Raw genomic sequence first — 23709 nt, 5'->3', positions numbered from 1 at the left:
TTTCGTTTCAAATTTGTGTACCTGTAGGTCTGAAGTAGGGATGGCCAAAACCTGTTTTTATAAAAACTAGAAACCGGTTTCTAGAAAACCCGAAACCCGAAAAACCGACCTGGTTTTTCACCGAAACCGGTTTCGGTTTTCACCAAAACTGGTTTCGGTGAAAACTGTTTTGAGAAACATATGACACTATTACTGTGGAAACGGAATCGGTTTCCGGAGAAGAACGAAACACTATTCTGGTCAGAAATAGAATCAGTTTTGGAAGAACTGAAATCGGTTTTGGAGAAAACCGGAACCGGTTTTGGAGAAAAACGAAACTGGTTTCGGTGAAAAACCGTTTTTTGAAAATTTTCAAAACCCGGTTTTGGTTTTTTTAAATACTGGAAACCGATAAAGCGGCTTTTGTGCCCACCACTAGTCTGAACTGAGAACACAGTTTGTGAGGGGTTGCCGGTAATTTTATTTTTCTAAGTTGGAGGTCTTCTTTTTCTACCTGTGTTGAATGCCTACGCTGAAAATTCAATCTATGAAGAGGAAATCTACTGACTGACTCACTGATGCATTCATAATAAACAGGTCTCCGAAACTATTAAGCATAGAACCTTGAAATTTTGTATGAAGTTTCTCTTTGCACCCTATACTGCAGGTAAGACAATTTTTAAGAAATATGACTCGTAAGGGGGGGGGGTCTCCGGAGGTTGAATGATTTTTGCCTTTCGTCAGATCTATCAAACTGTGACGAATAGGACCTTGGAAATTGTGTAAATTTTCTTCTTGCATTTTAGGCTCTAGATTAGATGGGATTCCGCAAATACGAACCCTCAGAGGGGAATGGATTTTTTTCTTACATATCACCGAAATTGTAGGTATGGTATTCTCCTGCATTCAGTATTGAAGACGAAAAGGAATGGAATGCAATGGACAAAGTTGTCCACTGTAGTACACGGGGTGTATATATACGCTAATTCCATATAAATGTTCCTTGCATCGTCAAAATTTAAATTTTGTTATACGGTATATAATTTTAACATTCAATATCTAAATTTAATTTAAGTAATATTAAACGTATAATCATTTGAATCTCCAATTATTCGAATTAATGCGTTTTGGACGTCATCTGGACAATTGGAGAAATCATAAAAAAGATTTTTTTAAACTTTCTTTAAAAAAAAGATAGGGTGGCCCAAAAGTAGGTATACAGACCAGCATTGATCAGGTATGACATTTTAATTTATTAAGATAATCAATTTATTTGTTTTGGTTTGTTCCGAGCTTGAGGCATAAGTGAAAATAAATTAAGAACAGATAAGGAAGAAACTAAGTCAATACCTGTATGGATAACAGTAAGTAAATGATATAAAATATCATGACCGATCAGTACGGGACTGTATACCTAATTTTGGGCCACCCTGTATATGTTAGAAATAAGATCATTTTTATTACAAACGATGTAAAAAAAATAGAGAAAATTCCAAATGAAGTATACTCTACATTTTAAGGCTACTTAAAATAAAAATGTCAAGGAAATTATATTTTTATGAACGTATACTTTTTCAATGTAAGTTTTCTTTACTTTATATTGATCTGGATGTTTGGAGTTCGAATTTCAGTTTGGAAAAGCAAATGACACCGCTCATATGGGTGCCAGGGGATTCCTGGTTCGGTCCTTGTCTATGAGAGTTAGTGCTGCTCAACATTATATGTGTGGAATATCCCGTCCCCCCCCCCCCTCCGTTCTCATTAAACCAGTTCTTTTGCAATTCGTGGCCGATATATGAATTCACCAGTGTTCAGTACTACTTCTAATGTTTATCACTATTATTTTTACATCCTGAATACAGTGGCGGATTCAGCCCAGGACTGCGAGGCCTAGCCCCCTCCCCAGTTTTTTGTGACAAAAATAATTGAAGCTATTATTTATATTTTTGAAAGTTTACAGTAAACGTTGCCTTTTATTCTCTGTTGGAAAATTTTTGAAATATTAGATGTGGTTTCATTTGCAGTTTTTCTGTTAGGTAATATGCAAAATAATACTTCAGGTCCCTAATGTGAACGTCCAATCTAGTCATAGTATCCATCGGGAGAGAGAGTTAAGTTTGAAACTTCTGTGGGACCCATGAAAATGAAATGAAACCTTTAAGTTTAACGTCCCACGGTTATGCCGGTTAGGCTAAAGAAGACGGTGATAATGAGAAATGAGTGAAATGGTGGAATAAAGAAAGTGGGAGGAAACGGGAGAACCCGAGAAAACCCATGAGCATGGTGTTTGTCCACCACAAAGTCCATACGGCACGAGGTGGGATGTGGGATCCATGAAGAATTGTAAATCAATTTGCAAACACAGGCAATCGACTAATGAGTTCTTGAATGGATCACAATTGTGTTGTGTCATTGTGTGCTGGTAGTAAAATATAAGAAAATGAAGACAAAAAGCAACAAAGATGCGTGCTTTCTCTTATTTTACACGAGAAGCAAAAATTAAGTGTTACTATATCTTGCTGTTCCTTTCAAAGATTTGCTGAATAATACATATTGTAATCGGAAAAGAAGAGTATTCATATAAAATTTATATCCATGTTCCCGATATTCATGAACTTGTCACTTCTCTGCGTGTTTTCTTACAATTTTTTTTTTCACAGAAAGGCTGATTCAAAAGCCCAGGACAAATCTTTTTTTTTTAAAAAAAAAAAAAAAATACTATTTGAGGTACATTCACACAGTAGACTAGCTTCTCTTTGACTAGCATCACCTGGTGACGTTATTCGATTTCTCCATCAACAGTTAACTTGGGTTACATGAATGGGATATACAATGATTTGCGTAAATTCATGACATACCTATCATAGTCTGGGTTCTAGCTACTCCCCCCAGTTTTTACCTTCTAGATCCGCCACTGCTTGAGTATGAAAAGGAAACAATTTATATCACAGCTATTATTATTATTATTATTATTATTATTATTATTATTATTATTATTATTATTATTATTATTATTATTATTATTATTATTATTATTATTATTATAAGACTTTCGTTTTGTCAACAATCATTTTCGGAAACCCTTCCTTGCATTTTCAATATATCCCATATAAATCAAATTTACAGATTCAAGTAAGGCTTTATTTCAACATTATCAAGCCATTTATGATGAAAGGCTCAGAAACTGGGCTTTTTTTTTTGTTTGTTATTGTGTAGGTAGTATATTTGTGTTATCTTTTTTAGATCACAGACGAACATTCCATACGACTTACAGACGTGCAACAGAGTTTTTTTATATTTTGCAGCCGTACGTCTGCACGCAAATTGTATCACACTTCTGTCCAGTGTGTAGTTTAAAAAAGTTATATTCATAATTCTTTTACAACTCTTTCTTTTTAAAGAATAACAAAAGAAAATCACGCGAGTAAAGATCGTAACACTTTCTTTCAGAAAGAATTCATGTTCAAGGTTAAAAATACTTAAAGGCTGTATAGAGATCTGTTTTATTATACGCGTATTATTTTGATTTATAGACAACTTTTTGCATAGTACTATTCGTTTTTACTTCTTTTTATTGACTTTTAGATTTCCAAATTAATCTATTCAAAATTACGGAAAGTCATATAGAGCGATCTGTCCGTCTATTGACAGGTAGAGCCTTTTATTTCAAGTGCAACCCCAGCTGGTGCTGCTGTCGATGTGTTTTCCCGTACCTCCGTCGAAAGAGGATAGACAAATTGTTTTGGCCGAGATCTTTTAATAGTTAAATGTGAACAGGGTTGCCACGTTAACGGGCTTCGCTGTGCACTGTATCGTTAGCCATTCTAAGTAGCGTACGATCTTCATTTGCCTAAATCAAACTACTGAATGACAGGTTGACAACACAGCCAAGGTCATTCAGTTCTTTCCCCAAAGCGAAGGGAAAATTTTCTCCTCAGGAGGACGGCGGGAGTGGGGCCGAAGTATGTTTCACATATTTTCCGAGGGCACACTTGAAATAGACAAGCTCTATCAAACATGAGCGTAACTGTAATAATTTAGTAGGGGTGTCATGGCATCTTAGAATTCACCTTTGTTACAGTAATGCTTATTCTTGTTTTTAGATACATTCTGAATTGTTTTCCCGTAAGTCGAGATTTAAGACTGTCTCATCGTTAAAAGTTGAAAGAATTGTCTGGTCTTATGGATAACAGTAATTTTGAACGTTCCGCCTTACTGCCCGTGCATTAGGCTTGCCAACAGGGTTCACCTACGAATTTCAAAGGCGTAGTTTGAAAGTTTACACTCTCTATCAGACTATAACAGCAATTTTATGGGGAAAAAAATGAAAGGTTAACGTCCTTTGGCTATGCCTTTTAGGCTAGAGGAGACGATAAAAGAAATGAAAGCAAATGAATGTAAAGTAGCGGAGATTGACCTCTGGACCACGTGCTAGCCACTAGACCAGCGGGAAGGGCTCTCTAACTAACTTCCGGTTATATAAATACTAGCTAATACTCGAGTCTAAATATGATTACATCTATTGTCCAAGTTTGAAATAATAACAGTAAAGAATAAAGTTTTAAATAAAAGAAATAATAAAAGAATAAAGTTTTTAAATTGCAATTAAATCGTAACAATAGTTTTAAATCGGCAAATTGTTTGTGTACTAGCCAGAGGCAGATCCGGACGGATTCCGGGGGGGCGGTGGATTGTAGTACTACTATTAGTACTTAGAGCTCCAAACTCTGGGATGGGTTATATTTATATATAAAATGAGAAAGTTTCCTCTTCTGGGGGGAGGAGATCACCCCGATCGCCCCTCCCCCTTGATCCGCCACTGGTACTAGCAACGATGCAGGTGCCGACATCTATTAACGTGTCTGGTTATTATTAGAAATTAACCTGACTCACAGATTGACCCTTTCCCTTTTAAACTTACGATGAGGGTGCTGAAGTAAATTCGCTGTGGTAAGGATGCTAGATTGTACCGAGCGAAACACGTATGGACTTAGAAGGGTAAGTAATTATGGCAAATTGCGTTTCAGTTTTTTTGGAAAGTTAATATTTGAAGGTTCAAAACAAAATCCTTATTCTAAAAAGGAAGATATCTCAGTCTGCAAATAACACTAATTCCTTGATAGCAACTGTCGCTAGGTGCTTATCAGACGTCAATAGATGGCGCTAGCGTCGTGCAAGGAATTTGCAATTTTTTAAAAAAATGTGACGATTTAATTGCAACTTGAAATGCATAATTTCAATTTAATTATTTCAAAATAGGACGAAGACAGTTACCATATATAAGTTTGAGCATTAATATTTGTGTAACCGGAGTTAATTGCTGGTGTACCTGAGATTATCAAGTGCGTAAGTGACAAATCCTTGTTTTCAAAAAAAAAAAAAAAAAAAAAAAAAAAAAAAAAAAAAAAAAAAACAGCAAAAGCATTTACTTAAGCACTAAATACATATTGGACATACTACATTATATACTTGGTTAATTACGTCATCAACATGTATAGAACAAAATATAACCAACCATTCGTTGCAGACGTCGGAAAGATATACAAAACTGGTTTTAACTCAGTTTCGCTAAAATTAGACTTACGCACTTCATGCTTTCAGGTACAGTACAACCAGTTACAAATTCTAATTGTTGAGGGTCTTCACTACAGCGAAATTAAACTATTGCTAATTTTAAAGTTTTTTCTGTAATATCTTGAAAACAAATAAAAATATTCGAAAAGCAGAAACGTAGTGAATTAGACAATATGATTTTGCATGTGATACCGTTATCATAACTCATCTGCTTTTGATTTTGCAACTGTAGATATTTATTTATTTATTTATTTATTTATTTTTTTTTTTGCAGGTTCTGTAAATAACGGCATATCAAAAGCAGATAGGTGAATTGTTGTAAAATCACATGCAAAATTGTATTGTCTAGTTCACTACGTTTCTGCTTTTCGAATATTTTTGTTTGTTTTCAAGATATTATAGAAAAAACTTTAAAATTAGCGGTAGTTTAACTTCACTGTAGTGAAGGCCCTTAAGGACTATTTTAGCCTATAGTGTACAGCGAGCGGAAGGCTTGGTTGACAACTCGTAGTGGTAATATAGTTAGCGTTCCAGAGTTTTGCCTTTCGTGCGTAAGACAAAGAATTCGATTCTTTGTAGAAGCACAAATATTTCACTCCTCATGTTAAACTGCTAACACTCATAGCTTCGATGCTGAAACTGTTAAAACAAGTAACTAAAATATCTTTTTTCACGTAATAAACGTATCCATAAAGCAACCGGCGTCAATGTTCTTCTTTTGACTATATTTCAATTAGAATATCACGTTATGGAGGAGAGCAAGTCATAACTAAATTTACGTAACTGTGAATAGAAATACTTTTGCGACTGTAAAGTGCGGATGTCATTCATTTTGTATGCAATGCACAGGAAATAAATGATGTTTGATTGTACCAAGTAAATTGTTTCTGTGGTTGAGACATCTCAGTTGCGACACATGTTGGTATGGAAACTTCTTCTTCTTCTTTTTTTTTTATTAAACGGCTGAAATACCTATACGTCTCCCGTCGTAGACTAATCTGCGTGGGAAACTTACATCACAGTTTCCGCTCTGTCTGTGCATGTCTATGCATATGCATGAAGCCTCCGGACATCTTTCTTTTACCCTTCAAATAAAGTCCTTTTGTGTGATAGGGGTTGTTAGCTAGCCATTATACAACAGCGGTGTCGGAAGTTGAGGAATCAACGTTTTCTTTATTACCTGAGAAATTAAGTTGCTTTTCTGGCAATGTTACAGAAGAGTAATCCAAAGATACATCAAATTTACCCCGTTACTTCTATTAATTGGCTTATTTTTAAGCGTATTTTCATACATTCATTGAGTTTTAATTAATTTATTTTTCATTCTTCTTCTTCTTCTTCTTCTTCTTCTTCTTTTACATTTTTCAAAATACTGCAAGTAAGTGAATAATGTGTTGTGTTCAGTGGGGACCAGATTTAAATTACAAATCTGAAAATTAGGTTGGTTCTAGAGATGGCCAACATTTTCCGGAATCGGAAATTTCACTTTCCGGATTTCGGAAAAATCCCGGAATTTTTTCCGAAATCCGAGTTTTTGCAATTTCCGGAATTTTCCGAATTTACTTTCCGGATTCCGGGAATTAAAAATTCCAGAATTGGCCATCCTTAGTTGGTTGGTTATTTCGGGAGTATAGCATCCCTTTGAGCACCAAGGCTATACTAAACGTGAACCTTCAAATGAGCTTCCACCGGAAGTCGATGCCGGATTTCCTGCACCGCCCGTGAGACGAGCCATCACTTTTACTATATATTTCTGAGACGAGACAGTCTCAACTTTTGACTTTTGTAAGGGCAGTTGCTCAGAAGATCCATCAAAGTCTTCTAGGTGTCTGTACTTGGTTTGCGTTCTCGGTATAAACCCAACGCCATAATCTTTTCTACCTAACATATGGCGATCAGTTCGCAATATCCATCTCGTAATATTCAGCTCTCCACACAGCCTAAGCTAAATATTCAAGTTTGTACTTCGATACAAGAATTTCATATCCCACCAAAAGTTCCCTGAAGACCCACCACCCACTAATAGTTTGAGAATTGCTTATCCAAGTGACAGACTATAATGTTATCTTTATCAGGAAAAGGGTGAATGCACTAACTCTCAAATAAAAAGTTAATAGTAATAAAATTTATAAGCATGTAAGTGTAATATTAATGTTTGTTAAATTTAGGAATTAAAAATTCCTTTTGTAACGTTAAACTAAGTTTTGCCTGTTCAACAAATTTAAATAAAAACCAGATAGATTAACCTGTTTTTGGCAAATATAGTAACTTGTCGATGCCATGATAAAATCATGTACAAGAACAAACCTAGTGAAATATATGAAAACCTAGTGAAATATATGAAAGGACTGACATTTCTTTTCTTCTTCTTCTTCTTCTTCTTTTTTTTTTTTACTCCAATCTACTCTGTGAACCATTTTTGATAGCCTTCAGTTATAGTTACTAAAATAAACTGAGTATGTATTTTATTCTAGAAATACCAAAATAAAAACATTTAAAGTAATGTCACTGTATGAACAGTCCTCCAATCACGTAGTCTCACTGTCTAAAGCAGAAGACAGCGTTCCTGTCATTGGCTGCTGATTACTTCATGTTCTTGAAGGCACTAGCCTGTTGCCACGTCTACTAAACAAATCCATACGCACAATATTTTCCCAGTTGTTAACTGATTGGGCAAGTTCAAAAATTTTGTGCTGAATTGCAATACAGCATTCACTTCATATGCTTCCAGGTCAGTGCAGGTAAACAGGTGAATGGGGACAGGTCGGGACTTTAATACTGTACTTAATAAAAAATATTAATACACTGATATTAACGTATTATTGTAGTTATTATTGTAAGGATAAATTTGCTTTCGAAGGGGTATTGTGGTCATAGAACGTTCCGACTAATGAAAATTGGAAACATGTTGGAGAAAAATTGTATTACAAATACATTCCAGCATTCGCCTGATGTAACTCATACAAGAATACAAAAACTTAAGCCAGGGAGTCGGCTTAGGGATTCGAATTAGAGACTTTTAGATTGAGAAGCACAAACTCTTGATCAGTCATCTACGCTCTCTTGGTTGACGATTTAGTAAAGACAATAGAAAAGGTAAAAGTAACTTATGTATTCTCTCCGTTAGTGAGTTAATTCATTAATATGTTATCTATTTCTCTGTTCCTAGGTTCGATCCTCCAGTGAGCCAGGCTACCAATCCTCTTTTCAGTGTCGATTCGAAGAAGGTGAGTCAAGCTTTTTTTTTTCTACAATAGAAGTAAGTGTTAAGAACATTTGTGGAACTTTAACAAATACACTATTTACAATTTTCACAATATTCCGAACATTAAAAAAATCTTAATATATTGTTCAAGAATGAGTAAGATCTCCAAACTCTAGCAGCACAGGCAGTAGGCCCAACAGTGGGCCAAAGTGCCAACATTGAGCCTACGTTGTGGTTGGCTGGTTTGCGCAGAGCATTTCCCAATCATCTCAACTGGCAATATAGCATCTATGGAAAGGGTAACTTTGACTTGAGAGTGGGAGCTCGGAAAAGAGTTCGATAAACGACTGTTGGTTGGGTCGCATACATTTTAAATTACTGTATGTGGAGCAGCGTATTTTTAACTTTAGTGTTGCAGCCCTCAATCATGTCAATCGTTAGCCAAAGTTTTCTTGTAGTTAACGTCCCCGATTATGCTCCGAGGCTGAAGGAGACGGTGACGATGATGTGAATGAAATTGTGGAATGAAGAATGTTCGAGGAAACGGTGAAATCTACGCGCACGGAGTTTGTCCATCAGGTCCACTTGGCACGAACTGGCATCGAACAAGGGACTTCACGCACTAGCGAAGACCGCTGTACCATTGGGCCGGATTAGACTACTTACGGCTGCCAAATGTACTACACTAGGAAGTGTCAGTTATGCCAGTCTTTGCTTCACAACCGCTTTTGTCGGTTTTGTGAAGGTAGATTTTTCGATCCTGTTTGGAATATGCTTTTCTTGACCTTACAATGGTTCAACCGTATCCTCAAATCTATATATAACATTTTCCGCCGTTTCGTTTTTCGACGTGGGAAGGATGGGACATATGTATATCACTGATGATTTTTACGTGGGACCTATATGTCCCAGTGGTAATGACATGAATGATCTTGTATTTTCAGTTATGATACTATACTGTCAGAAAAACAATTGGGTCGTATTTGTGATTACAAATATTTTTACATTTCGGCATCCTTTTCCAAATGACAGTACATACAATCACTGCTTTATCACTAGCACCTTGTTCTTCACTTTCATTTGTTCCATTTCCACCACGTTCACTTCCATTACTCTCTATTTAATAATGTTCATAAGAATTCTGTAAACCATTAGCAGGCTTTTCTTTACCAGTGGAACATCGATTCATAACAATAACATGCGGTAAATTACCACGGGTCCTCTGAGAATGTATCGTGGGACACATATGTCCCAGTAATAGTGGAAGGGTTAACTTATTTCTCCACGAAATAGAGTGATGAAAATTTACACAGCGACATAGTAAGTCTGGTGACAATATAATATTTCATTGTTACTTTTATAAGTTTCTATTTACTTACATATTTTATTTAGTTAGTTTGATTTTATTGGTTGATATCAGCCTTCTCGCATGCAACCATCTTTACTTTTGAGTAAAGCAAGATTATCTAACACACAGGGGTTACCATTTACAAGTTCGAACAAAATGTCCGATTTTCAATATTTTTCTTAGTATATTAAAAAAATTAGAAAACATTCTGTTTTAGAAAATAAGAAAAACAGAATAAATCGTAATACAAAGTAAACAAATAAATATAAAAATACGGATGCTTTCTTTATAAAACAATTTTAACGAACAAAATAAAACAAATCGCACTAAAAGGTAAAATAATATTTCTGTTTTTAAGAAAATTACTTTAAAAAATCTGTTTATGCATGACTAAAAGGAAAAGTATGGGGGATGCTATCATATACAATCAGCTTATAAATTATTTAGATCTTATGTAAATCAAGTGATTTATATGAGAGCGCTTCCAATGCTCTTCGTTTTTAGTCGTGCATAAATAGAAAATAAAAGTAATTTTTGAAAACATATTTAAAACTGTTTTTTTAAAAGAAATGATACTTCTAAAAATGTTTTTTTTTTTAATTTTATTTTCTTGTATCCCACCCAAATATTAAGATTACTCTCTGATTTCTTAATATATATATATATATATATATATATATATATATATATATATATATATATATATATATATATATATATATATATATATATATATATATATATATAGTACAATAAATTAATAAATCGCTGTAAAATTTGACAAACCGTTTGGCCTCTTTGTTGGTCTAGTCTATAGCTAGCGTGCTGGATTTTGATGCACGGGTCCCGCGTTTGATTCCCGGTTGGAGAGCGTTGACATCTGAACATATTACGATGGTTTAGATTCCACCATAAATTGAAGGTTGACGACTCATATAGACTTGGTGCTGCCAAGGTAGGCTAAAGTTCACCAACAAACAAACAGATATTCAAATCTAGATGTTGGACATCCCTGCTACTACTGTAGTAAGTCAAGAGTTCCTCGTAACCTCCTGGCTTCGCGCTTATGTTCGGTTGTTAAGTTCCCATTATTCAAACCCTGTGGGAGAATAGCACCTCGGATAACAATCTCGGTAGCTCTTTGAATTCCAGTATTTCGCTGTTGCATAAGGATACGACGTAAAGCAGAATCATGAATATTGGAACTCTTATACTAAAGGACGAAGGTTTTCTTTTTTTTTATTTGCTAACAATTATTTTTACTTCTAACAAGCTAATTTTTTTTTTCTTATACGTAATTTAGTTTACCTTCGTCTAACAAAATTAACAGTCATATAAAAACAATTAAAAGTATATTGTTTTGTTTTGTTTTATGTAACGATTTATTTTTATAGTTTACAAGGTCAGCCATTCGCGGTTCATCTGTAGCCAGAGGAGAAAGGAAACTTTATATGGCAGGAAATAACAATTAGGATTGAAAACGTGTTACAGTGTTTGAAAGTGAAATAATGCCTGTTAATCTGTAGTGCAAATGCATTGTATATAATACAGCATTAACGATTGCTTTAGTTAGTTAGTTCGTTAAAACTTAGCGTCTCTTTTCAGCACCGAAGTTGTATGAAAGGGTGGATGGGGGATCTACATTTTAAGGTGGATTCCGAATCACGGTAATGCGTTGTAATGCTCTCCCACCAACAGTTGCTTTTGTATATCAAACGTTCAACAGCATTTAATGTTATAAATTTTACGAGGAGGGATCGGAAACTAAGATTACTAGGCCGATATGTCTGGAGTTTCATCTGTTTTAGAGGAATGAGGGGTGTCTGGTAATTATAATACGTGGAATTGGCAGCTGTGTAGTTTCAGTTACCCGCCTAGTGTGCTAGTTGTATCTAAACACCAATGGTGACTCGTTTGGAAAATTGGTCTCGCAAAGAAGTCCTCTCAGTTATTGGATTTCTGTGGACGAAAACATGTAACCGCGGCTGAAATTCACCGGTAGCCAGCAGAAGTTTACGAAGACACTGTAATGTCTAATCAGCATGTCGCAGAATGGTGTCGAAAGTTTGCGGCTGGTAGAGAAAACGTCACTGACAAGGAGCGTATTAGCCGGCTCAGCACGGCACCAACAGATTTAAACGCAGTTGGCATGCAGGAGCTAATTCAGGACAACACGACGATCACGTTTCGGCATCTGGTGGCAGAATTAGGAATGTCGGTCGGAAGCTCCTAGGAGGCCATTGCTTCGCTTCAGATGAGGAGGTGAAACACTTCGTGATAACGTGGCTGAATACGCAAGGACAGTTTTTTTTTTTTTTTTAACCAGGAGGGAATCTTCAAAGTCATCCTACGATGGACAAGTGCCTCAACCGATATGGAGACTACATCTAAGAATAACCTAATATATGTACTATCTGTTGACTGTATTAGTTGTATGAAATAATATAGACACATTTCACTGCAGACTTTGTAACCTTACTTTCTGATCACTCCTCGGATGGTGCAAGTGAATGAGCAGCTTTCCTCCTCGTTCGAAAGAGGCTGTAGATTCTAGTTCTCTAGTCTTCCTGATTGGAATTTTCTTTGGGTTTACTGTGACATTCCCAAGGATTGATAATGATTCTCTTACATATTTAGATCCTATCTTACTTCCTTCTTTGCAACACGGGAGGCCCGGATTCGATTTCGCGGTGGAAGTGGTTCGGATCTCACATTAAGCTTCCATGTAGTTCATGTCCCATATTGCCTAAAGGGACGCTAAACTAAAAATCAACCAACCACCACGTTAAGGACTGCGGACACTTTTGTTACTTTTCCAATTAGACTGTTAATAATTCTATGAATTAATTTTTTTAAAATGCAATATTACTGGACCTTTAGCAGAAAACCGTTCCAAGGAACCATATTGGTCAATTCTAATGCATAAGACTCAAGATCCGACTGATGGCTTCCTAGGGAAGTAACAACACAGGATAAACATGTAAATTACATGGGATCTACGTGGCCCCTGCATAAACTTAAGTGTAGGTTCCATTATGACCTTCACGGCGCGTAATGTGTTAATGTTTTCAGTGTATAATTGCTTTACCTTTATCAATAGTTTAATAAACAACTACATAATAGCTTCTTGTATACAAAGATTTGGTCCAGGAGGATTACAAACTAAACCAGCTTTTATCAACAATAAAACTATTAAAATATAGTAAAAACTTGTTTTTAACGGACGGAAATAATTCACTGTCTTTTTGAATCGAGGGGTGAAAATGTTTTATATTTCCTTTATTAAACGGTAAGTGTGTTATGCTACGGTTAACCTATAATCCAAATAAGCCTTGTAACGAAAAATTTCAAGTTACGGAATGCAAGTTTAGATTTAAAAAAAAAGACATCCTATGAGAAGTTAGGACTTATATGCACACACAACATTGTCTACGAAAAGGTCTCTGTTTTTTTTTTTTTTTTTTGTTTGTTTGTTAGCTTACACATTTAACCCTTAGTCGACCAAGCCCGTCCTGCTATGTAAGGCACTCGATACGGCGCAAGTTTATTATTATTATTATTATTATTATTATTATTATTATTATTATTATTATTATTATTGCTATTTGAAAAGATATTTTGATATATCAGTAGCCACTAGCCATTCTGGAGACATGAAACAAGAATCATGAGACGCAAAATAGAGAGCCGAAAGTAGAGAGGGTGCGGGAAAGAATATAGCATCTATTTTTTTTTTTTTTTTTTTTGTCTTGGCCTGAAGCAATAATTTAATCTGGAGAACATTTGAGAGAATTATGTAATTGTCTCTTATTCACTCTTTTTGGGTCTTTTCTTTTCTCTTTCGCACCCCTGTAAAATTGGGAGGCTACTAAAATTTGATTGGCATTCCACATTGAAGGATACGACATATGTCCATTATATGCACATACATGTATTATTATTATTATTATTATTATTATTATTATTATTATTATTATTATTATTATTATTATTATTATTATTATTATTATTATTATTATTATTATTATTATTATTATTATTATTAAGCGTAGGTACACTTTCGTTAATCAGAAACCTATTTTAACGGAAAATTTGCAAGTTCTATCCGATTCCGCTAAAGAAAGGTTTTACTGTAGTATTAGTGGCTACAACAGACTACCAATAAGTGAAATGTTGTTACCGTTACAAGAAATTATCCTCATTCTATTGTCACCAGGAGGCATTGTACAGGAACAAAGTACACTGAGCGGGTCTTCCTTTCAGTAATTTTATCCTTTTAGATCTTCATCTGTGAGCAAAGGGTTGATTTCGTTTGTGTCGAACTTTAATGTAAAATTCGCAAAAGTGGATTGCTTGGATTAAGAGTTTGCGTCTCTTTCAGCACCGCGATTGTATGAGACGTGGAATTATAGCTTAATGTGGGATCTGAATCACTTTATCTTTTACCAATAATTGAGCGCAGATATCTCGGTATTGGAGCAGAGTTTTCAATTAGTCAATGTGGATTAGCCGTCAAGGGTGGTATCCTTGCAAGCTTTTTTTTTTTTTTCGCGTGGAAAGTTCTTAAGAGTCTTCATCCCGGCGAAATTAAAATACCGCTAATTTTACAGTAATTATGTGATATCTCCAAATAGATAAAAGATAATCGAAATGTGGAACAAGAGCGCCCTAGACAATATTACTTTATATGAGAAACCGTTATCACGACTCACTTATCTGCTTTCGATTTCGAGCCATTTTGAAAATCGGCATTTATTTTCGCGTTTCGAAACAGCTGAAAACGGAAAGCCACTAGGTGACTTGTGATAACGGTACCTCACGCAAAATAATATTGTCTAGGGCGCTCTTGTTCCACATTTCGATTACCTTTTATCTATTTGAAGATATTACATAATTACTGTAAAATTAGCGGTATTTTAATTTCGCCGGGGTGAAGACTCTTAAGCTTTTAATGTTTTAATGAATTAACGTAATAATTTGGTAGTTAGTTTTACAACAGTCCATTATGTGATGATGTTTTTCTACAAATTGAGACATGATCAATTGGCACGGTAGCTCAGTGGTAGAGTTCTTATTTCTAGTGCCTGGGGTTCCTGTTTCGATCCCCGGCTAAGTAAGTTTATGGTGGACAACATCGTGTCCGTGGGTTTTCTCGGCGTGCTCCCATTTCCTTCCACGTTCTCATTCCACCAATTCTTTCGTCATCATTCACTTGCCTTAATCATCCTCTAAATGGCATAATCGTGGGACGTTAAACTGAAATATTTTATTTCTTCCTACAAATTGAAGGTTGTGAATGTTTAAATGTGTGGTATCGATGGCACAACGTTCAAGAGTTGTGAGTATATAATTACATCACAGACATATAATTACATCAAACTTAAACTTAGTGTTTGGAAATAGTGTTTATCTCCATTATAAGATGTCAATACTACTTTCCACCAAAGTTTTTCTGTAACTTTGAGGGGGGGGGTTCTTTCATAAATAAGTACATTTAACAATACATATAACAATAAAAATGCATATTAAAAAATTATATTCATAAAAATACATGGGGGCTCACATGAACTTTGGGGGGGTTGGGCCCCCGGCCCCCCAGGATCGGCGCCCTTGCTTTTCACCTTTAATAGTTCTCATGAAAAGTTTTTTTTTCATACTTCGAGGGGGGGGGGGGAGGAAGACCATCGCCTGGAGTTTAGATCAATAAAATGGCGATTATATGTCAATTTTGTGCAGGACACGTCACTTAGCAAATGGTGTCTTAGAGCATCTCTCACATTTTAACCCCGCCCTCCCCTCGAACCAAATTTTCTGGAAAGAAACTCTGCTCATGGCAACTTCTGTTCATGCCTTGTCTGGACTTCAATTCACCACTGACACATCCTTTGCTCTATTTCTCAACTCTTCAAACCACTCGACTTTGTCTATTTAAAATAATAATAATAATAATAATAATAATAATAATAATAATAATAATAATAATAATAATAATAATAATAATAATAATAAACATATAAATAAATAAACAAATTAAGAAATAAATAGAAAAAATATTTCATTTTGTTGTATGCTTAAAGTGAATAACGAAAATGTAAGTATAGTAGGTTTGAAGCTGCACTGATAAAGGAAATATTTAAATGCAGAAAGGAAATGCATAAAAACTTGACTGTTTTTAGACGACATATTTCACGCTATACTTAACATCGTACGAATGTCAAATAGACAAAAAGTGGTACAACTTCCTTTTGAGAGCCTATTAGTATACACATAAAGACATGAATAGTAAGATCGCAAGATTAGAACGATATACGCTGTATAGTATACAGATGATGACAAGAAGGTGATAGAAAAATAAAAACACCTCGCCATGTCTGTGAAAGAAAAATGGAATACGTGTTTCTCCGTATTTTTATTTTTTATTTTATTTTTTTATTTTTAGGAATAGTTCTGTTAAAAATCCGGTTTTGCAACCTAATCATGTATGACGTCATTGACATGCAACACGAAATCGTATTTAAAGAAAAAATGTCGTTGTTTCCTCTCTTTTCTTGAGGTTTTACGTTGATACGAAGGAGAAGCAAAATAAAATGTCTTTGGATGTTCTACGGTAGATGGCAGGAGAATACATAATTCTCACTTTTTTTCTTTTTGACTGAATCAGGACCGAATTCTGCCCTCACCAGTTTTTTTTTTTTTTTTTTTTTTTTTTTTTTTTTTTTTTTACTGTTTTGGCGTAACTCAAATACAAGAAATAGTATATCTATAACTTTCAGAGGTGGCGTAGTGCCAGGGCGCTCACTTCTGGTGCGTGGAGTCCCAGTTCGATTCCAGCTATCGCCAAGTGAACTTTGAGGTAGACAAATACCGTGTGCGTGAGTATTTCCCAAATTCTCCCTTTTTTCCTCCTACTTCTTCATTCTGCTATTTCGTTCATTATCATCACCACCGTCTCCCTTTGTACCGTCAGAAAAACTATTAAGTATAGGTTGGAGCTATCATTTCTTAATACTTCCAACCTGTACGTAATATCGTTTCTGACTGTACATATTCCAGCGTCACTTTGGAAAACTTTAGAAGTATTTTTTTTTTTTTTTTAATTTTTAAAGTGTTAAGCACTGTGCGATTTCCAGTAGATCTGTTCTTCAACTTGTGAGCTTCATTCTCTGGAAGATTGATTGGATTGGATTAAGCATCCCTTTCAGCAGCGAGGCTATATGAGACATGGACCTACAGCTTAACGTAGAATCCGGACCTCATGATCTCCCATCAGGAATCGAACCTGGCTGTCCCGCGCCAGAGTCACGTACGCTAAGGAGGAAGTACTCATATTCTGAAAAAGGGAGAAATACCAGGGGTTGGTTCAGCCCTGGGTAGAAATACCGGGAGAGGATGGGTGAGAAACCGTGGTCATAATTTTTAGGGCCGAGAATATATTTTAGCATTTGAAGCGTCCAATTGTCTTTATGTCATTCTTCAATTGAGTGCCGTCCATCATGAAGTCTCAAGGCAGTAAAATTTGGTGTTGACGACATGGTCTTCCAGAACGAACTTACGGTGCACCAACCTCTGCCGAAAATCAAAGGAAAGGACGAGTGTATCCAGCTCTCCTTCGATTTTGAAGATATTAGGCTGATGTTGGATTTCCGGGCTGTAGTTCCAATTCTTGCGGTCCCCAACCTGCAGTATGATTTTTAGGTTATCCGATAAATACTAACAAAGGTTCTGACGAAAAATCCAAACCATGTTTGGTGGACAAAACTCTGGACATTTAACTTTTCATCAATGCGATAGATGCATACTTAGAACAGAAGCGAGAATTTCCTGTATTCTTTTCTATGTCACATTGATGCATTGTCCTGAAGCAAAATTTTGAATATTTTTTCAACAATCCTCATTTACAGTCTTTATTTTTGCGGTGTTTGTGAAGGGTGGCTCTGACCTCTTTGTCTCTTATTATTCTGCCACTCATCTTTATAGCCAGCGTCAACTTAGATTTTTTCTGGGGAGACAAACATTAATACGCATATTTGGGCCCCCTAGAAAAAGTTGTTTTTCTAATTCTTGGGCCCTTCTTTCTATCTTTTTCTTACTCTTTACGGGCCCCAAGAGCCTGTGGGCCCTCCCGTACGGCAAGGTCTGCGGAGCCGTTAGTTACACACCTGACCCATTCCATACATGACAAATTAATTAAGGGAACAATATTGACAAATTTCAAAGCTATACGAATAAATATTATTTGTAAGGCCTCTAATAACAACTTTTTTTTTGTTTTTGTTTTTGCTGATATGGACGCACGACTCATTTTTGTTTTATTTACCTTTAGTGTTCTGTTTTGTTTATGTAATGTAGTGAACCTGTTTGATGCTTCATTTATAATTTAATTTTCGTATATGGAGTAAGAAAATTTTGTCTTAAAGTGGGTCCCCCTCAAACGGCGGGGAGCTTCCCTGGAGGGGCAATTTTCCCCTGCACCCCCACAAGTTACATCCCTGTTTATAGCACAGTTACCATTCAAAGACGTTCTATGACTTATTATTTTGTTGGTGTATTTACTAAACCATTCGAAAGACCACGGAAAATTTGTTTTTCTGTCATACGTAACTGAAAACAAAAAACTTTCCTTTTCTTATCGGACCTAAAGAACTTTTTTTTCTCCTTTATTGCTGGCTGAGAGAGGGAAATGATTATAGGAAAGTATAGTTCAAATATTCTTCTGTTGACATATTCAACACTGTACATAAGAAGCGTACATGGGATACTGAAATTGGCTATTGTACTAGTCGAACGAGATGGCTTATTGAGTTTGCAGCAAAGTTAAGTCCTAGGTAAGAATAGAAGAGATTACAATAAGATGTTACAAAACTTGAGGAAGAGCTGTGAAAAGTATAGGATAAAAGTAAATGTTAGATGGACAAACCCATGGTGATTGAAGCGAAGCCTTCGGTGTCAAATATAGAAGTAGGAGGGGGGGGAATAGAGCAGGTGACTAGTTTTCGATATCTGGGTAGTATTATTAGTGATGATATGAAGTGCTAACATGAAATAAAAGCAAGGATAGGAATGGCGAAAAGTCCTTTAGAAGAAAGAAGAGTGTATTTTATTGGACATTGAATAAAGAGTCGAGAAAAGAATTTATAAAATGCTTCATTTGAAGTATTATATTGTATGAGGCAGAAACATGGACATTACACAAAAGCGATGAAAACCGAGTAGAAACTTTTGAAATGTGGGAAAAAGAATGGAGAGAATTAGCTGGGTCGACCGAAAAACAAATGAGAGGGTGTTAGAAATCGTTTGGAAAAAGAAGAAGAGAAACAGGTTGGACATTGGTTAAGAAGGAACTGTATCATGAGAGACGTGCTAGAGGGTATGGTGGCAAGAAAGAGAGGGAGGGGCCGAAGGATGGTATCAAAACAGAAAATCATACCTGAAGATGAAGACATTACCTAAAGATCGTGGAGCATGGAAGCTTCTCAGTTGCAGCAAAGGCCCGCAAATAATAGCAAAATATCAATGATTAATATGAGTCCTGGGCAAGTAAAAAAATGCTGTAACGCACTATATTGAAACTATTAAAACTTTCAAATATGAAACAACTAATTTTGCTCCATCTGATACATGATGCACGTATACTTACTTCTGACACAATAAGATTTGTAATGTTGGCATCTCTTGTAACCTACTTGTTGATTTTTTTTTTATATTACTACATTAATAATTTTATTACGTTGCAAATTTGCCACTTCCAAGCGTTTGATAGCTTTTTTCAGAACATAATGTAAACCTAGTTACATAAATTTCATTTTTTAAACTTTATTTTTTAGAAAATACTAATTGTGCTATTAGGGGGACTCGTTCCCAGACCACCATGTGAGCTTGTGTTGGACAGCATTGTGACCTTGGATTTTCTCAGAGTTCTCCCGCTTCATTCCACTAATTATTTCATAATCATTCACTTCTATTACTCATTCGTTTCCTTCATCTTAAAAAGCATATGTGTGGGACGTTTAAAGATCTCATTGCACTTCGTGTAATGTACAGAGTTAAGAGTCCCTATCACTGCGAAATTAAAATACCGCTAATTTTACAGTAATTATGTGATATCTTCAGATAGATAAAAGATAATCGAAAAGTGGATCAAGACCTCCCTAGACGATGTTATTTTGCATGACGTACCGTTATCACGAGTCACCTAGTAGCTTTCCGTTTGCATTTATTTAGAAACGCGAAAATAATTGCCGATTTTCTAAATGTCTGGAAATCGAAAGCAGATAAATGAGTCATGATAACGGTATCTCAAGCAGAATAATATTGTTTAGGGAGGTCTTGTTCCACTTTTCGATTATCTTTTATCTATTTGAAGATATCACATAGTTACTGTAAAATTAGCGATATTTTAATTTCGCAGTGATGAGGCCTCTTAAGTTTATTCGAAACTTCAGAGGTTCAAGTACTCTCCCGCTGTGATACGTAATACGTAAAGCTCTCCTGATGTGATAAACATAGTGTCGCGATACCAAATGTTAACCGACACAAATATGCAAGATATTTAGATGTTAGTCTTGTAGATAAGTACGTAGTTGAATTTGACAACGATGAAACGAAAGGAGAATGAACGTAGTAGAGCAGTTATTGATCTGAAAAGTCCCACTATTTTAATTTAAAAAAAGAAAAGAAAACAAAAGAAAAACGCGTTAAGGAGATTATATATAAAGAAGTATCGTGGAGAAAGAAATATAAATGCTACTCTGTTGTCACTTCTGGAAATCCCTGGGAGAAGGAAATTATATATATGGCTACATAGTATTGGTGCTTTGGCGCCGCGGCGCCCTACGATGGCGTTCCAGTACTGGAAGCAAAACATCGCTAGAAGGCGTGCGTTTCCTCGTCTACGTTATAAATTTAAAAGTCACGATTCAGATGTTTTAAAATAGTATACACTTAAATATTGGAAATAATCTTTTTCCTTGTATTAGGTGATATTCAAAATATGTTCCACATTCCTTCGTTCGAGATGGTTGTGTCCAATATTCTCACTAATAATATATTGTATAGAAATAGTGTGGCAATTTTCATGTCTAAAATGGACCTTTTTCCAAAATTTCTACATATATTTGTTAAATTACATCCAGTTCCGTATTATGGGAGTTGCTTCTAGTGTTACCCGTGAGACGAGTCATAATTTTCGTGTCGAGATAGGAAATGAGATGGAGTTCTTCTAATATAAACACGTATACTTGTCGAGACAGGACTGCACTTTCAGGCCATCTTCCCGAGACGAGGTAGCTCCCAAGTTTTGTCTTACGGGCAAAGTAGTCTTCCGTAAAACTGTTCCAAGTAGACTTGAGTGGTCTACTTTTCAAAATTTTCCTTTCATTATGATCGCTTTGTAGGTATTAAACGGCTTACTTTTCAAACATTTTATTTTATTATTAGCACTCCCTAAGTATTAAGCGGCATATTTTTCCTTTCGTTATTATACTGTTACTTGTGAAAGGTCAGAAAAGAGGGTGGGAATCATAGTAAAGGATCTTACGGCGATATTATGTTCTTTCTGTAATACAATAACTTTATGATAATGCTCTTGTAATTAAATGAACGATTTGTCAGACGCTTCAAAGCATTTGAAAGTAAAAGTTTAGGTTGAAAGAAGTAAAGAACGTGAGTTTGAAACACTTCCGTGTGGGCGTCGTTATGACCATTCAGAAATTAGTACTTTCATTTTCGGTTCTAGCAATAGAAAAAAAGAAAAAAGCTTTTCTGACATTGATATTTATTTCTCATAAAGTTCAGTGAACTATAGACTCCTTGGGAAATCACACAGTGGGTTTCTCTGCTTCACATAAACCTTGTTCCATGTCGGTCGGAAACATCTAATAGGCTTCCACTGGGGGAAAAAGATGCAAATCTGATCCCTGTAGCTCTCTTGTCAAGAACTCCCAAGTCTCCTTAGATGCCATGGTTAGAAGTAGCTCATGCTGTTCAGTTTCTTATGGGAATCACTTCAGATGCTGTTTTGTTATAGAAGCTGACTGTGAACTCTGTTATGCATTGTGGTTCTGAGATGTAACATTAGTATCTTTAAGAGGCTCATTTTTTCATTTTCAGTTTCAGTGATCTGTTTTCACTTTTTTCTTTCTTTCTTTCTTTCTTTCGTTCACACATTCAAATCAGGTTATCGATATTAGTAAAATGTGGAGCCAAAACATTTCCTTGTATTATATGATACTCTAAATATTAGATTTCTTGAATGTTTTTGTTTTTTGTTTGTTTTCGAAATAGTTGTATCTAACAGAAGTGTCGAATACGGTTATCAGATCTTACGTTTTTCTGGCACGTTTTATTTTCCCTGTAAGGCGATTTCTTCCATTTTTTTTGTAACAAATTAAAGAAATCATAGTCCTGGACACTTATTTTTTAAAGTTGGTGCAAGAAAAAGAAAAAAAGAAATATATTTTAATCAGAGGAACTGATTTCTAACATACTGCTAAGAACACAACCCAGCGATGTACTGTAAACTTAGAAAAATACATGAAGACTGTTCTTTACGTTCAATGATGGCCATATATATATATATATATATATATATATATATATATATATATATATATATACAGTAGTTCTTTCAGAAAAAATGTTCCGTGGGGGCACACTTGGTATTCTAGGAGGAGGGGCACTGCTGATACTATTCTTTTTATTATTATATTATAGACGTATTATTTTGGTCTCCTCCGGGGGGCAGTGCCCCCCAAAAACATGTCTAGAAGAAACATTGCACTGCGTTTTTGTTTTACGTCACTACCTATACATATACCTCCTTTCTCCCTCAGAATAGCTCTGATGGGACGTGGAAAAGCCACGCTTAAATAACAGTAGGTCTATATCGAAAAATTTTTTAAAATTAATTCTTCGCGTTCGAGTGGGCCTGGGATCGATTCCAGTTGGGCTTTACGGTTCCTGGCGACAAATTCTCTACAATATTCGACGATTCCCTATCACTAGAAGAAAAATAAGGGCTTGTGTTTTCTCAGATCTGACTTGTTAATTTCCACTTCCTGCACCAGCCCCATCGTCATGGGGGGGGGGGGGATTGAATAATATCTCGACTGTGATTATTTTGAGTCAAGAAAACTAGAAAGAAGTATAGGGAATCGATGGGCTTTCTAAACGTACTGTATCATACACAGGCTCCGGCAGTATTACTTAGTCTCAAGACATCGAAGAGCGGATCTTATGAGCAAATGTTCGATACTCCTAACCATTAGTGTCAATGCCTTTAATGTAGTTTCCTCTTTGATTCCCGATACCGTGGGAGGATAGTTTTGTTTCATAAATTACGGCGACATTCCCATATCCTGTTTTGGAGTATCACAGTCTATAAATTGTTAATCACGTCAAATTACTAAATTTTTATAGCCTCTCTTCCACTACATAACATGGATGGGTTGTACGCTTCATTGTCACATACAGAAGAAGGGGCCAAAGACTTTACTTCCTTTTTATTTCACTATAGCAAAGGAATAAGATTTTTGTAATTTCGTGTTGCATGTTAACCATTCTGACGTCACAAAATTGAGTTGCCAAACCGGATTGTATACAAGGT

The 23709-nt window shown here is 35.5% G+C and overlaps 1 protein-coding gene across 2 annotated transcripts in view; it reads left to right on the top strand.

Annotated features, from left to right (window-relative positions):
* LOC145669722 (pleckstrin homology domain-containing family A member 7-like) overlaps positions 1-23709 on the top strand; it is a 324057-nt gene that overhangs the window by 257572 nt on the left and 42776 nt on the right. For both annotated transcript variants that reach the window (XM_081738042.1, XM_081738043.1), the window contains exon 3: positions 8723-8780. In XM_081738042.1, coding sequence (XP_081594168.1) covers positions 8723-8780 — 58 coding nt within the window. The remainder of the gene's footprint in view (positions 1-8722; positions 8781-23709) is intronic.

The sequence above is a fragment of the Thermobia domestica genome, chromosome 14, assembly GCF_964235325.1.
Source record: "Thermobia domestica chromosome 14, izTheDome1.hap1.1, whole genome shotgun sequence".
Classification (NCBI taxonomy): Eukaryota; Metazoa; Arthropoda; class Insecta; order Zygentoma; family Lepismatidae; genus Thermobia; species Thermobia domestica.
This window is presented reverse-complemented; position numbering and strand designations above follow the sequence as displayed.